This window comes from Erithacus rubecula, assembly GCF_903797595.1.
Source record: "Erithacus rubecula genome assembly, chromosome: 27".
In the NCBI taxonomy this organism is placed as follows: Eukaryota; Metazoa; Chordata; class Aves; order Passeriformes; family Muscicapidae; genus Erithacus; species Erithacus rubecula.
Window position 1 is genome coordinate 4,379,912 of NC_136679.1, and position 16,510 is coordinate 4,396,421.

At 49.5% G+C, this 16,510-nt stretch overlaps 2 protein-coding genes and 1 long non-coding RNA gene across 3 annotated transcripts; all 3 read left to right on the forward strand.

Moving 5' to 3' along the window:
- Positions 1-8,649: 8,649 nt before the first annotated feature.
- On the forward strand, positions 8,650-10,327 carry LOC306812915 (leucine-rich repeat-containing protein 3-like; the record flags this gene model as incomplete). The annotated part of the gene is made up of 4 exons (XM_079327836.1): positions 8,650-9,270; positions 9,520-9,591; positions 10,000-10,071; positions 10,252-10,327. Exons 1-4 carry the CDS (start codon positions 9,077-9,079, stop codon positions 10,325-10,327), a joined length of 414 nt encoding a protein of 137 aa, XP_079183962.1. The 5' UTR covers positions 8,650-9,076.
- An 85-nt stretch (positions 10,328-10,412) lies between these two features.
- LOC306812916 (uncharacterized protein) lies at positions 10,413-13,721 on the forward strand (the record flags this gene model as incomplete). Its single annotated transcript, XM_079327837.1, has 5 exons — positions 10,413-10,733; positions 11,011-11,082; positions 11,705-11,779; positions 12,232-12,356; positions 13,288-13,721. The coding sequence occupies exons 1-5, from the start codon at positions 10,609-10,611 to the stop codon at positions 13,719-13,721; spliced, it is 831 nt and encodes a 276-aa protein (XP_079183963.1). The 5' UTR covers positions 10,413-10,608.
- A 999-nt stretch (positions 13,722-14,720) lies between these two features.
- On the forward strand, positions 14,721-15,613 carry LOC306812981. Its single transcript, XR_013776925.1, has 3 exons — positions 14,721-14,933; positions 15,323-15,389; positions 15,486-15,613. It is a non-coding gene; the product is annotated as an uncharacterized lncRNA (long non-coding RNA).
- The last annotated feature ends 897 nt before the right edge of the window (positions 15,614-16,510 follow it).

Here is a 16,510-nt window from a genome sequence, read left to right on the forward strand (position 1 = left end):
GGATCTATACATCAGGGGTCTCCTATGTGCATTCCTTAAGTAATTGACAACATATGTTTACTCTTCATTCTATTTAACCCTTAAATCCCCTTTTTCAGTCCCCCCTTTTCTAGAAAATTAGTAAATTCTTTTACTTAATACAAGATTCTTTTTCTCCATTCTTATGATATGTATCTCTTAATGCCTTACCATGTACTCTGGACAATGGAGTTAGTATTGCCATCCGTTGTAGCATCTTCCAATTCCAAATAAGTAGTACAAAAGACAGCAGTAAGCTTAGACTAACTAAAAGCAATAACATAATTACTGGATGACATAATGTATTCAAAATTCCAGTTGCAGTTGGGGACCACCCGAAAAGGTGCATCCCACCAATTGTGGCTTGTATCCTGCTTAACCCTTTGTAAGACTCTATTTCTTGGACATCGTGATGAACAGTGACTAAAGTCTTTTGCCCACTCTCTTTGATTTCTTCCAAAATTTTTGCGAAGTCTTGATGTTTTTACCAGTTGCTTTACCAATGTGAGGTTCATTCCAATGGCGTAGGTGACAGTTCGTGGTATGTCGTGTAGTTAGACCTTATCAGCTGATGGGATGTAAGTGGTGACAAATATGAAAAATCACATCCCACAATTCTAACGAAATTACAAATACAGAAGTTAGAGTTATTCTTAACTGGCAAGGTTACATTCTCATTGTCTATGTTTACAAAAACACAAGTGGTTCTTAAACATACACATCCTCGACCAGTATATATAAGCATAGTCTTTGATCTGCATCTGGATGAATTTCAAAGTGGCATACACCCTGCTCGGTGTCAAGGCATACGTCTTGAGCATCAATTGTATTGCTTTCATAGATAAACCCTTGTTGTTCTCGAGTAACACAGGATTCTACATTCACAGTTTGCCATTTCCCATTTACTGTCTGGGCCCACGCCCTATGCTCTGAGGGATACAACACCGTTCCCCTCATGGTTGAGTCCCAATGCAATGATGGGTTGAATAGCATAAACTGTGGCATTACGTATGGTAAGCACAAAGGTAGTGGCCATATTAGCAACAGGATCATAGGTGAAATTTTCTAGAGTCACCAGGATTGAAATTTTCTTTCAAAATCATTAGCATTGTCCCAAACACTTTTCGGACCTCAATCGGAAAAAGTGCCTTCACTCCCTTCTCTTATAGCCAAGGCAGCTGTGGATTGGATCCATAACTGCGCTTGTATACAACTGAGAGCTAAAGACACATTATCTTGGACAGTGCTAAGTGCATCTATTAGCAATTTCTGGTCCTGGTCCTCAGCCTTTTCCCAGTTCGGTAACACCTTTGAAACCTGCCATTGACTATTTCCTAATGCCCAATAAAGATGATTGTAGGGGTTGGCTCAGTTTTGTCAATCACTGTTGCAGTTACTAGCTTATTTACTAGTATTTCAGAGTCAATTCCATTCAAAATTCCTAATCCTGTTCCCAACATTCCCGTTAAATCTCTTCACATCCTATCCCTGAGGTGAACTTGCTTCTGTATCCATGTTGCCCACCCCTCTAGGGATGGTTTTAGGAAGAGGAACAGGCTGGTTGAATCTCTGAAATATTGGTTTGTATTAGCAATTCAACACGCTTGAGAGACCATTCTGGATTGAATAATAATTGCTGTTGACATGTATTTCTCACTATATATGGGCCTACCTCATAAATCATAAGTTTAAGTTCAAGTGGCGTACTCTGAGTCTGAATCTGAACAGGTTCAGTTATGGCTTATTTTAAATTTAAATGTGATCCCAAGATCTTTATGAGCCCAAAGGCATACCACCTCAACAGTCTGATCTAATGTAAAATTATACCAACATGTGGCTCACTGTGTCGGTTACAAATCTCATGTTTGTTTCCAGGGGGAGATGAGACTCTGATTTGAGTTGGTTTCTCAGGGTAGTTCCATTAATCATTCGACATCTTACTGATGGTCTCCCTTATAGTGACCACAACTTTGTTTCTGCCATTCTTGCTTTTCATATACCTGTTTCCATGCATGACTACAGTTGACAAGTTCAAATTTTGTACCTTCCCCATATATCCAGTGTACCGAACAAAAGCCTGGAACCAAGGCCATTCAACATGCTCTGGCTAAAGGTACTTTCCAATTCTTGGAATATAGTTATACTTACAAACAAAACAATTAAATTTCTACGTCCTGAATCACCGAACACCCCTAACTGTAATATGCTCATTTGTTCGTGTAAACTTGAGCTTTAGTCGTTATCACCAGATATTACTCTCCAAGGGCTTCTGGAGCTTTCTTCACCCGAGAATGGTGGATCCAAGTGCTCTGTTCCTTGATCTTAATTGCAGTGAAGGTGGTAAGTAGCACCTGGAATGGTCCTTCCCACTGTGGTTCAAGGGTTTTTTCTGTAAAAGACTTAACATATACATAATCTCCAGGCTGTATATTATGCACTGGTCCATCCAGACCTCTGCCCCGAGTTCCAGCCACATGTTTTTCAATTTTTCTGAGCTGTTTGCTCAAAGCCACCATATAGGTGGCCATGTCTCCTCTCCGACTTGGGTAGAATTTCCCTTTTGCACTCCATATGGCCTCCCGTAAAGCATTTCAAAGGGACTTAACTTTTCTTTAGTCCTTGGCTTAGTTCGAATTCGCATCAATGCCAATGGGAGTGATTGGGGCCAGGGCAAATTAACTTCTTGTCCTAACCTCACAATTTGCTGTTTAATTAATGATTCATTTTTCTACTTGGCCACTTGACTGAGGATGATGGGGTGTGAAGTTCCCAATCTATGCCCAAGTGGCGACTAATTTGTTGCACTATTTTTGAAAAAAGTGTGGTCCTCTGTCTGAGGATATAGTGGCTGGAACTCCAAAGCGTGGTATTATTTCTTGTAACAGCACTCTAGTTACCTCCCGGGCTTTGGCAGTTCTAGTTGGGAAGGCTTCTGGCCACCCTGAAAAGGTATCTGTCATCACCAAAATATCTATACCCCCTTTTCTTGGAAGTTCTGAAAAAAATTTGCCACTGCTGCCCAGGCCCCTGGCCTCTTCCAATTTGACCAAGTTTTGGTTTAGGGGTATTCTTAGGATTAGTCTGGAGGCAAAGGTCACACTGCCGAGTAACCTGGTAACAATAGTATATAAATTTCTGGCAGTAATCTTTTCAATTAGATGGGTATATAGAGCATCTGCTCCCCAGTGTGTTTTCTGATGTTCCTTTTTAACTAGGGACCATAGTATGTGGGAGGGGACAACCAGCCTCCCTTCTGTAGTGACAGCCCATCCTTCCTCAATATGTTCCTTTCTGATCCTCAATTAATTTTTTTTTTATCATATTCGGCTTACCTTCAAGGGATATCTGTCCATCTGGAATTAAGGTTGCCTCAATTATTATCACCCTTTGCTGCCTCTTTTGCCTCTCTGTCCGCCAGCTCATTTCCTTCTTCCAATTCTGAGCTCACCTTCTGGTGTGCTCTAATGTGCATAATTGCTACCTTCTCAGGCATCTGGACTGCTTCCAATAATCGCATTATTTCTTGTGCATGTTTTATGTTCTTTCCTTGTGAATTTAACAGTCTCTCTCTTTCCAGATAGCTCCATGTGCGTACAACCCCAAATGCATATCTTGAGTCTGTATATATATATTTTTTCCCTTTTGCCATTTCCAAGGCAAATCAGGGCAACTATCTCAGCCTTCTGTGCAGAGGTATCTTGGCAAAGGTCCAGATTCCAGTACCTTTTACTGGTGGTAACTGCATACCCAGCATATCGCTTCCCACTGATGACGTAGCTCCATCAGTAAACCAGGTTTCTGCATCGTCAAAAGGGGTGTCTTTCAAGTCTGGTCGGCTGGAGTAGGTGGCTTCGATAGTCTCCAGACAATCGTGGTGTACTGGTTCTCCTTGATTTCCACTGAGAAAAGAAGCTGGGTTGACAATATTAGTCACCACTATTTCCACATCATCTTGTTCCACCATAATAGCTTGGTATTTCAAGAACCTTTGTGGGGAAAGCCAGTGCCCCCCTTTTACCTCTAATACTGCAGATACGGTGTGATACTAATACAGTCATTTTCTGGCCCAGGGTGAATTTGCGTGCCTCTTGAATATTCATCACAACAGCTGCCACGCTCTGAGGCACCCTGGCCATCCTTTGGCCGTTGCATCCAGCTGTTAGAGAAGTAAGCAACTGCCCTTGGTATGGCCCTAGGTTCTGTGCTAGTATTCCCAGGGCAATCCCCTGTTTCTCATGGGAGAACAAAAAGAATGGTTTACTTACATCAGGAAGTCCTAGGGCTGGGGCTGACATAAGAGCATCCTTTAATCGACGAAAGGCTTGGTGGCTCTTTAGTCCACTTGAGATCTGTGCTGCCATTGCCATAAGCGTGTACAAGGTTTAACAAGCAACCCATAGTTGTAAATCCACAACCTACACCACCCTGTCATCCCTAAAAAGGTTCGCAGTTCCTTTATTGTCGGGGTTGTGGAGTTGGCATATTGTTTCTTTACGATTTGCCCTAGGTCCGTTGTCCAGCACTAACTCGTGCCCCAGGTAGATAACCTTCTGCTTCACCACCTGAGCCTTTTTCTTTGATACTCTATACCCCTGGAGTCCCAAAAAGTTTAAGAGACTCACCGTCCAGGCCACACATGCTTCTTCCGTCTTAGTGGCTATTAAAGATCATCTACGTACTGCAGCAGCTTCCTTCTTCTGGGGGGCCTCCCAGCCTCTAAGTCCTTGGCAAGCTGCTCTCCAAACAAAGTAGGAGAATTTTTAAACCCTTGGGGAGTACTTCCATGTGAGTTGAGTTCTCCGTCCAGTTTTAGGATTTTCCCATTCAAATGCAAAAATTTTCTGACTGGCTTCATGGAGAGGGAGGCAAAAGAAGGCATCTTTAGGTCTAAAACAGTAAACCAAGTAAACTCTGGTGTTAAGCATGTTAATAAAGTATATGGGTTTGCCACTACTGATAAAGATCTTCAGTTATTTATTAACAGCCCTCAATCTTGCACCATCTGTATGACCCATCAGGTTTCGAACAGGTAAAATAGGACTATTAAATCAGATTGGCATTCTTTTAGTAATCCTAGTTGTAAGAAGTTCTCAATCACTGGCCTAATTCCTTCTCTGTCTCTTTTCTCAAAGGATACTACTTAATCCTGACTGGTTGTTTCCCTTCTTTAATTGTTATAGGAGGTGCGTTTTTGCTCTCCCTGGCACATTGGAAGCCCATACTCCGGGAAACACCTGACTAATTATTCTTCTCTAATTTCTTCTTCAATTTAGTGATTGTCAATATTAAGCTCAACACTTCTATTATTATTGGTCATTTACCTCCAAAGTAATCTCCCCATCCTTGAATACAATGGTCGCTTGTAATTGTTCCAATAAGTCTCTTCCCAGGAGTGCCTTTGGAGAATTTGGTATGTATAAAAACTATGAGTGCCCCATTGTTTCCCAAATTTATATTTTAGAGGTTTACAAAAATAAGCCTTTTCAGACTGGCCAGTGACTCCTTGTACTGAACATAATCTTTTCCCACAGGCACAGGCTTTGTTCAATACTGAATATGCTGCCCTGTATCAATTAAAAACTCTACCCCTTTCCCTCCTCCCAGCTCCATTTTTATAACCAGGGGATCTGCTGGGTGTAGATCTCCGGTCCTCTTCAGTTTCCTTTTACATGTGCGATCACGTCTTTTCCTTGTCTCTCCTCCGTTTAGGGCATTCATTCTTCCAGTGCCCAAACTCTTTACAAAACGAGCACTGATCTTTACTCAATCGAGGCGGGCCCCTGTCCCCCTCGTCGACCTGCCCACGACTTTGTCCTCCTCTTCTTCTCTCACTACTGCCACCAATTCCTCACATTCTGCTTATATCCCTCTTCTCTATTGCTAAATACTCTCCACGCCTCATCTAGTAAATTCTCTAAATTTCTTCCCTGGGCCCTTTATTTTTTGAATCTTATGCCTAAATCCCCTGTAGATTGACCCAAAAATAAACTCACCAATTGTTGAATTCCCACTTCTGCTCCAGGGTCTAGGGATGCATTGCGACACATTGCATCCCTTAATCGATCCAAAAATTCAGATGGTGTTTCGAGGGACCTGTTTAACAGCATAAATGCTGACCAATTTATAGTTTTAGGTATTGCCGTTCCATCCCTTTTGCTATCCATTCTTGGTAGCTTTCTAATCCGCATTTCTGCTGTCCTGTTTGGATCCCACGTGGATTCTGGAGGGGAAAATAGTCCTTTACGTCCAATTGCTGGGCCTTATAATAATCCTCTGCTAGATCTCCTGCTGTTTTCAGGATTAACTGCTTTTCTGTTTCAGTTAATGCATCCAGCAATAATTGTATATCAGACCAATCTGGATTAGCTGCTTGATATTATACCACAAACGCTTTGCTGTAGTTGTTGGGTCACTACGGTAGTTTTTAGCTACTTTTTCCCATGCTTCTAATCAATAGTGGAAAAGGGTATTTTTACTAGGACTCTCATCTTTCTGGTCCCACAGCCTCTCTCAAAGGGGCTTGAAACACCTTATTTCTTATCCTAGAAGACACAGGGCTTCTGGGGGAGAATGAGCTGGAGTAAGTAGTCTTCTGAATCATCATCTTTCTGTCTCTGAGTTCGAGGAGGAGATTTGAATAGGTCACTCAAACCCTGTTCCTGCATATCCAAATTGTGCATTTTATCTACTCTGGCACACCTCTCACCAATATCACATGCTGAACAACACCTTTCAAGTTTCCCTTTATTTGCTTTCCTTCCCTTCTCAAGGGCCAAAACTAGAGGGTCAGTGGGTGCCTTAATCCCACAGTCTCTCTGCCATTCAGGGTGGTTTCGGAGAGAGAAAAACATGTCACAGTAGGAGACCTCACTCCATTTGCCCTCTCTTCTTAAAAACAACATTAGTTGCAGCAGGGTATAACTCTAAAGTCCCGGTGGGTGGCCACCTTGCTCCGTGGTCTAATCTATAAAGTGGCCACCACTGCTGCAGTATTTAATTAGGGTGGATTTATTTTCAGTGCCGCCAGTTCCTGCAACTTCTTTCCAATGTGTTATAACACATCCTAATGGGCTGGCTTTAGGGACTTCTGTGCTCTGTGTAGATCGCATTATCTTCTCTTTTGTCCCCTGCTTATCTTACACCTAAAGTTTTCCTTACTGAACTTCAGAGTTTTTTTTTTTTTAATTTATTTTTTATCTCCTTCCCACACACAATAGCAATGCTAGATCAGCCTATTTGTTTCCTCCTCTATCTGGCTGTCTATTAGTTTCACAAATTCACAAGGATCATGCCCAAACCATTGGAAAGAGGACCCCTTTTCACTCTTCTCAGTACACAAAAAAGCACACAATGCACCAACGCAGCACACCCGCTCTTGTACGAATACAGCACACTTATTATTCATACTTTTATTAACAATCATTATTTTTTCAGCACAGCCATGGTCCCGCTTGCATCACACCGCACACTACGCAACAATTCTGCCTTTCTGAAGCAAATACCCCACACTTACTCCCGTCCTGGGCACATCTCACTCACTCACACACTCACCTTGCTCACAATGTCCGGACTCCAACACACACACCACCTTAGCTCCGATAACATGGGAGCAGGAATCCACTCGACCCGCGTTCTAGGGTCGCTCCGCGGATGCTCTATCAGTCAGCGAATTCCTTCACCGGCCCCCTCCTCCCTTCTCGACCCACGGAGGCCAAGGGAATGGAGAGGCCCCTCCGGTGCTCGTATCCCTCTGCCGGTAACTCCACCGGCCCGCTGCTTGCAAGCCTACCTACCCAGCGATTTCGTTGTATGCAGGACGTCTCCTGCGATTTATCAACACCCCTTCAGTCGCGTGTACTTACAAACCCCCCAGAATTATTACACACCATTTCATCCGCCAGCCAGTGGTCCTTGATGTCGCTGCAGTAAGTGAGACGGGGTGGGGGTCTCCTCCAGGAAATCCCGGAGCGCGCCGGTGAAGCCATCCGCCCTCAGCCCGATCCTGCAGAGAGACAGCAAGGTCCCATCTGGGGTGCCAAAATGAAGCACGGAAATAAACTTCACAACCTATAAAGTTGTGGAGTAGGTACATATTTTATTCAGCGCTGGATGCAGGGGGAGAGCATCTTCCCAAATCCTGCGTACCTTACATGATTTCTACTCTTCTATTTATCTAGGAAGTTCATGCATATTCTAAATCGCCTATACATATTGATTATCTGCCACGCCCAAGTTCATGCATATTCTAAATCGCCTATACATATTGATTATCTGCCCCGCCCATTCCCGCTCCGTATGGAAATCAGCTGCATATTCATTGCGGCTGCGTAGTTTATTGGGTCGGTGGTCTCTAGATGAGTTGATGGGCTGGAAATGATGAAGAACAGCAGTCTTCCTCGCTGTTGAACTTCTCATCTTGTCTTTCCACGCATGCACTGTATTATCTGGGTTGTGATATTTTGCAGACTCTGCACTTTTACGAAGAGATACCCCCCTTCATTTTTGCAAGCCCAGCAGGATCTATACATCAGGGGTCTCCTATGTGCATTCCTTAAGTAATTGACAACATATGTTTTACTCTTCATTCTATTTAACCCTTAAATCCCCTTTTTCAAGATCGTGTGTTTGGGAGAAATTCTTCCCTGTGAGGGCAAGGGGCCCTGGCACAGGGTGCCCAGAGCAGCAGTCCCTGGATCCCTGGCAGTGTCCCAGGCCAGGCTGGACAGGCCTTGGGGCAGCCTGGGATAGTGGAAGGTGTCCCTGGCCATGGCAGGGGAGGCACTGGCTCATCCTTAAGGACCTTTCCAAGTCAATCCACGATTCCACAGATTGATGGCTCTGAGTCATTTGGTGACAGCATTGCCCGATCTCCAGATTGCTGCAAGCTCTAATGCCAACCAGCACCATGGTGACACGAGCGTTGCTGCAGTGACATGACAAGGACACTGTGACATTGGCAGCACCACTGTGACATTGGCAGCACCACTGTGACACAGCAACTGCCACAGCAGCACCTCAGGTCTGCGTCCCTGGCGACTGCAGCCAGTCCTGCCTCGCCATGGACCTGGTGACACGTCTCGTGTGCGTTCTGCTCCTGCTGGCCCTGCTGCTGGCAGTGGCTCCTTCCCCAGGAGTGGCCAAGGAGCTCTGCCCACAGCCCTGCCACTGCCCACGGCGTGGGCGGCTGGACTGCCGGCACGCCGGCCTGGCCACCGTGCCCCCGGGCAGCCGCCACTGGCCCCTCGCCGTCCTGTGAGTCCCTCCGCCCCACTGAGCCCTGCAGCTGCCCCTCCTTGGCTCCCTGGTGCTGCAAACCCCATGTGGGACACCCGGGGGACTCCCTGGCCAGAGACAGGGGGGGGTTTGTGGGCTCAGCAGCAGGGTGAAGGCAGGCTGGGCACGCTGGGCCTTGTGCAGGCCAAGCCCGCTTCCAGCTCAGCAGCTGAGCGGCAGGGAAATGGGTTTTCCTGAGAGCGGCCGGGCTCTTTGGTTTCTTTGCAGAGATTTCACTGGCAACTCCATTGCTGCTGTTGGAAAAAAAGCCTGGAAGCACTACCCATGGACTGAGACCTTGTAAGTGCCCTGCGGCATTTCAGCTGTCAGGAGTTTGGGTGTTTTCTGTCCTTTGCTCTGGGGTTGCAGCAGCAGCCCTGACACCACCGTTTCCACTGTAATTCAAAGCTCTGCTGCACTGCAAGGACGGCTGTGAATCACCAGGGCTTCCCAGCATGGCAGGAAATGCCATGAGCTGCGTCTCTTGCAGCCCAGGGCGCTGTCCCTGTGTCTGGTTGCCCAGGGATCAAGCTGTGGTCAGCTTCAGCTGGCAAAGAGCAAAGGCCTGCTCTGGCCAGGACTGGGGACGATGGCTGCAGTCACCCAAAGGGATGCTTCATTCCAGCTGCTGCAGGAGATTTTCCCATGACAGTGCCATTTGCTGCTGGCCAGTGGCCGCTGTCACAATGTCCCTGTGTCCCCCTGCAGAGTGCTCAGGGACAATGAGCTGCGAGCAGTGAAGAGCCATTCCCTGGAGGGGCTGTTCCTGCTGAAGCACCTGTAAGCACCGTGCCCTGCCCAGGGCCAGGGGCTCCTGCCTGCCCCTTCCTGGGGCCCTGCTGCTCAGCCCGGCCACAGCCGTGGGCACGTGGCCTTTGTCCCTGCTGGGATCAAGGCTGCAGAGGCAAGTAAAAGCGACAGGGCAAATGGAAGTGACATTTGGTCTTCTGACTGCAACAGGGATTTGTCCTGCAATGAGATCGTGTCCATTGAGGAACGGGCTTTTGAGCCACTGCCATTCCTGAAGCTCCTGTGAGTGATCAAGTTCCTTTCTGATGTTTTTAGTGCCGTCTTTGCACTGGGCATCCTTCCTGTGTTGGAAAATGTTCCTGTTGTTTCCCCACAGTCCCTAAATCTGCCCCGCTCAGAACCCATCTTAGCTGCAGAAGTCAGTCAGCACTTGTGCCCTTCACTTCCCCTCCTGGACAGGCTACAAAACCTGAGAAAGCAGCAGTTTCCTCCCTCTTCCCCCTTGGATTTGCACCTTTCCTACAAGGGGATCCTGCTTTCCTCTCTCCTTTTCCTGCTGCCCTTCTCATGGGACAGGCCCCATTCCTTTGTGTGACCTCCTCTTTCCCCAGAAACCTCTCTGGGAATGGCCTCACGCACATCCCCAGCGGCACTTTCCAGGCCTGGCATGGGATGCAGTTTCTCCAGGAGCTGTAAGTGGCACCAGGGCTAAAGGCATGGCAGGGCCAGTCTCTGCAGCCTCTCTGCAGGGTCAGGAGGCCAGAGCAGCTTTGCCCTCTGCAAAGTGCTGATTGCTCCTGTGGATGTCGGCCAGGGAGCGGCAGGAGCGTGCAGCTGGAAAGGCCCTTTCCCCTGCCCTGCTCATCTCCTGCAAGGCTTCCTTGAGCCCGGCCAGGCCATCCCCACGTGCCCGGCACACCCAGCTCACGTCCTTGCCAGCAGCCCTGACAGAGCTCTCTTGTTTCTCAGCATCCTCAGCCGGAACCCGCTGGCTCTCATTGCTGACCCTGCCTTCTTCAAGCTGCCCTCGGTGAGCTCTCTGTAAGTATTGGCTCCGTGGAGCAGATCAGCAGAGATCTGTGTCTCTGCCGAGTGCCCTGTTCTCAGGCAAGCAGCAGAGGTGCAGCAGCAAACCTTCCTCTTGCCCAGCCTGAGTCTGCTGAGTCCTCTGGCTCCAGCAGAGCAAGGCAAAGGCCAAGCAGTGCTGCTGTGTCTCCAGCTACAAAGCTGCCCAGGAGCTGGGACACAAACTTTCAGGGACCAGAGCCCATGCAGGGCTGGAGCCGTGGAGTGGCTGCAGGGCTCTGGGAATAAACCGCACTCCTGCTGGAGCACTCGAGCCAGCAGCTGGAGCCTCCTGCCTCCTTCAGGGACTGGAGCTGCCCTGAGGAGAGGGCAGCAGGAGGGTCAGGGAGGGGCAATCCTTTCTGGTGGCATCTGTCTGCCACGAGAGCTGCAGGATTGCCCTCCTGATTTCGACAGCCTGCTTCAGAGCGGGGCAAGGCAGAGAGAAGCTGGGCTCCAGAATGGCTTCTCTTTGGTCAGGCACAAGTGGATGCCTCTGCCAACAGCAGCACCATCATCAGGGCTCTGGGCTTGCTCTCAGAGCAGAGGTCTGGCACGGTCACTGGACAATTTCATGAGGTCTTTCCAATGCTTGCAGAGACCTGAGTGGCACCCAAGTGACTCCGCAGACGCTGCTGCTGCTCCTGCAGACCACACTGCGCTTGGAAACCCTGTGAGTTGTGTGGCACTGAGCCCCAGCTGCCAGTGGGCCCCAAGTGCTGGGACAGCCAAGGGCTGTGCTTGGGAAACAAATCTGTGTGCCACAAAGCCAGAATGAGCCCAGGAAGCTCAAGAGCTGCTGCTTCCTTCTGGGAACCTGCTCCTACTCAGCAGCTCAGAGATGCAGTTTCACCTTTTGGGTGACTCGCTGCATGTTGCTCAAAGGGGAGTTTGAGCTCCAGGCAGGTGCATTTCTCTGTCACGTGGTATTTTGGGAGCAGTTCCACTTTGCAGGATACAATCCCCTTTTGAATGTTTTGCATTGGGAGTGAGGAGACTTTCCAGGGCTGTGGCACTCAGTGAAGCACAAGCCCCACGCGTGGTGTCCGTGTGTTCCCTGAGCTGGGCTCGCAGCCATGGGTTGGGTGGCCGGGTGTTGCTGCAATAATGCCCTCTTGTCTTTAGCCAAGTGCCCAAGGAGGTGGCCTGCTGCCTGTGCCAGGAGCGTCCCCTCCCCGAGAGCCCGTGCAGGAGCATCCAGTTCCTCTGTGAGAAGCTGTGCAGCAGCAGCAGCAGCGCCCCGCAGTGCGGTTGGTGTCCGAGGGGCTGGGGGGAGCTCAAATCTGCCACTTCTCTTGAGCCTGGGCAGATGCTGCAGCACTGCCCCGTCTTGGGGGAAGCCTGATCTCCTCTTGGAGTGCAGGACTGGGACAAAACACCTCGGCTTGAAAAGTTCCGGGAGATTGTACAGATCTTGTGTGTCACATAGTGTCTGGAGAAGGAACAGCCCACTGGGATCTCCACTGCCCCTCTGCAGGGCCAAGGGCAGGGCCCCCGATGTGCTCTGCAGGGGGAACACCAAGCATCCCTTAAGCCCTCCTTAATGGCCTGTGCAGGGAGAGCAAAGCAGCATCCTGGTCTAGCTGGGCACAGAGCAGAGAACATCAATCCACAGCAGGGCGAGGCTGCACTTCTGCAAACAGATACAGCCAGGTTTCCAAGGTCCCCAGATCTCGGTTCTCTCACTGCCTCAGCCCAGGTTTCCCATGGCACAGTCCCAGAGCTCTGGTGCCCTTGAGGAAGTTTTTCATGGTGTAACAGCTTGAGGTGTTGCTGCTGTTGGGAAAAGGAGTCCCTGGGCTTTTCTCCCCTGCCAGTCCGTGTCCCCACTGCAGCGCTGATCTTTCCTCTGGGCTCTCTGGCTCCTCACTGGCTCCTGCAGAGCAACCCAAGCCTGGCTCATCTGCGGCTCTGGGAAACTCTGCTACAGCAAACCCATTCCCCAGGGATGCTGTCCTCCCAGCCAGAGCCCCAGGAGAACAGCAGGAAAGAACCAGCTCTGTGCTCTGCCCTGCCCCGAGGGGATAATGGGATGGATTGAAGGCGTCTTGTCCTCTCCACAACACATCCCCCCCTCTGCTCTCGAGCTGCCTGCCCTTGAGACGAGCTCCTGCTGCTCGGGGGAACCTCTGAGCCTGTGTGTGTGCCGAGCTGCTGATCTGCTCTCTTGGTGTTCTGCAGCTCACACAAGTCTGCTACAGACACGAGGAGAAATAATGGACCAGGAACAACCCAGGAAGCTGAACACCAGCCCAGTGTTGAGCGTCAAGCCCGAGGAGCCTTCACTGGGAGATCATAGAACTGTAACACTTGCGGTTGCCCTGACCCAGAGCACTGAGGGTGATGCCAGCAGCCTGGACAGTTCCAGAACCAGTTCATATCCCCCTCAGCAACTCTTAGGGTACAAAGGCAGAACAAGTGCTGATGACGTGAGGGCCAAGCTCAAGAAGAAGCTGCTCAAGAAGAAGCTGCACCAGTCTAACAGCATCAAGACTCCAAAAAGCCTTGTCCCACACCATCCCCAGCCTGCCAGCTTGAAGGACGTGGCGGAAAAGACATCCTCGAGCTGGGATCACAAGCAGAGGACAGCCCAGAGCCACCACCCTCAAAGCTGAGCAGCGTCTAAATGGGAACCTGGATTTTCTCTCTGACCCGTTGGTTCAGAGCCGCCCCGCTGTGAGCAGCAGAGGAGAGGCCACGGCCGAAGGGCAGCATTCCTCTCTAGGCTGGCACCCCCTCATCATCCCTGACACCAGAGAGGAGGCTGACTCCATGTTCCTCAATAAACCTGGGAGCCCAAAGAGTCCAGACCTTGTGCTGTTTCCAGAACTCCTGGAAGTCACGGCCAATCATCACCAGCGGTTTCTGGAGCCCAACAAAGGCCTGCAGAGGTTCATGGCCCACGTGGACCAAGCCCTAAGGATGGACTGCAGCCTGCCCCAGCTCCAGCCAGTCTGTACCATGACAATCTCGAAGATTGGGCTGCTTCTGAAGGTTCTCAGTGAGAGGAAAGAGAACCAGGGAGCCTCAGATCACATGGGCCAGTGTCTTCTGCAAGAGAATATCTCCAGACGCACAGCCCGGAGGAAGACAATAACTCACAGAGAAGGTAGGAGAGCTGCTGAGCACTGCAGCCTGTGTCCTTCTGGCAGGGGAGAAAGGAAGGCGTAATCCGCTCAGCACCGTGATCTTCCTTCCTTTTCTCTGAACCAGGAAGCACAGCAGTCAGAGGCTAAGTTGGTGGTTTTATTATCCCTCTTGTTTATCATTGGAGTGATGCTGAAAGTCTTCTTCCATGTAGAGCCATTATCTTGTTTGACTCATAGCTGGGTGTCTTGTAGCTGGAGGGCCCCAGGTGATGAGCCCCAGCTGCCACTGCAGATGCCCCTGCACGTGCCGGTACCACAGGAGATTTTTTCCTGGCCTGAGCTTGTGGCAGCTTCCACAGTGCCCGGCTCAGCGGGTTCAGCCTGCCTGGGGAACCTGGTTCTGGCCTTTTGTCCCTACTCTTGCCAGCTTGCTTTGCTCTCCTGCATTCACCACCAGCAATGAGAGCTTTCTCAGGGAATTCAGAACAGTTCCTGCAGAGAGAAACAGGAAAGTGGGAAGGAAGGCTAGATTCTTTTTTAAATAATTTCTTCTGGCACAGACTTGCATGTGTGTGGAACAGGCTGGGTCGGATGAAGGATGTTTTGGTCTCCCATATTTTGTAGAGTATGACAAGAAAACTCTGGTGTTACAAGTCTCTCTGTCCTTTCCAAGGTGTGTTCTCGATTTGTTGCACCTGTTTGCCGACAGCTACTCAGCAGTCAGTTATGGCTGAGAAGGTAACTGCTCCCTGCCCATGCCACTGCTGTGCCACCAAGAGTCTTTCCTGTGCATAGAAACTCTTCCTTGAGCCCCGCAGCCACACAGGTTCCACTGGCCAGGACTCCTCTGGCTTTGTTTCTAACACACAGTGTTTGGGGGAGCCTTGGGAAAGGTGGTCCTGAGTGACAGTCCTGGGCATGCCCAGGAGCTCCCAGCCCAACCAACCCTTCATGCACCAGTGATGCTGCCCCGGATGGGTTGCCTGTGTTGGGCCAGCCAGGGGTGTCATTTCTGGGACCCCCATGTTCTTTGGGCTCAGCTGAAATGGCCCCAAACAGGAAGAGGTGCTGCAACTTCTGCAGCCCCCTCTGGCCAAACCTCCCTGCTTATTCTCTTTGGTTTTCAGGTTATCTCTAAAACTGCAACAGAGATGGAGGAAGAACAAGTACAGGGAGGCAGAGGATGCAGAGCAGGTAAGGGCAGGCAGCAGATGCTGGTTCTGCTCCTCTGCCTGCAGCACGTGCTCTTCCTCAGCTCTCCAAATCCTTCCCTTCCATGGCAATTTCCAGGACTTGCCTGAGCTCAGCGAAGAGCAGTTGCTGTTGGTTCAATACATCATGGATGCCCTTGACAAAGAGGAAGAATTGCAGAGACAAATGCAGAAGGAGAACACGGATGTCATGCAGGGAGAGACACACATGAAAAACTAGAGTGGTTGAGAAGCTTTTCCAGATGTAGAGATCAAGAAAGTAGAATACCATCACTTGCTCTCCAGCTCCTATTCTGATACATCAACTGCGAAGACTTTCCTTGGATGCTATTTTTTTATCTATTTCCTTGGATCCTAATTTTTGCCTTGGAGACTATTTCTTTGCCTGTTTCCTTATTTTTATTTCTTTGACTCTTTCCTTGCCCTTATTTCCTTGGATGTTGTTTCTCTGCTGTTATTCCAGACGAAAGAAGCCTAAGAAAATGCTGTTCCCCAGAGACGAGATGTTCCAGCCTGGGCCCTGCCATTCTCCAGCACCCCAAGATCTGAACCAGTGACTGCATTACCCCTCTCTGCCGGGGAGGATGCTGCTGGGTGGGTGCCATGATTAGGACAGCCCAAAGTCCTCTGGGGACTGGGCTGCCCCAAGCAGTCACTGCATCCAGGCTACAGAGCTGCAGCCTTCCCAGGGCCATGACATCGTGGGGGCACCCTGTGTATGTGACCCTGAACAGCCCCCTGTGTCTCTTCCCAGCTGGGAATGTCACAAGCAGCAGGACTCACGTTTAAACTGGCAAGCATTGAACCCTTGGGATGCAGCTGGTGCGTTAAACCCCAGTCATGAATTAAACCCGCTCATGACAAGTCTGCTGACAGACACCTCAGAGATGAGGGGGAAGTTCACGCTGCAAGGCACAACTATGGCAGCACACACAAACAGCCAAAGAAGGAGGACAGGCAGCATTGGGTTGGACATAATCCGCTTTTCTACGAGGTGTTGAGCCCTGTGAAAGCAGAGGGACAGCCCAGAGCCACCACCCTCAAAGCCGAGCAGCGTCTAAATGGGAACCTGGATTTTCTCTCTGACCCGTTGGTTCAGAGCCG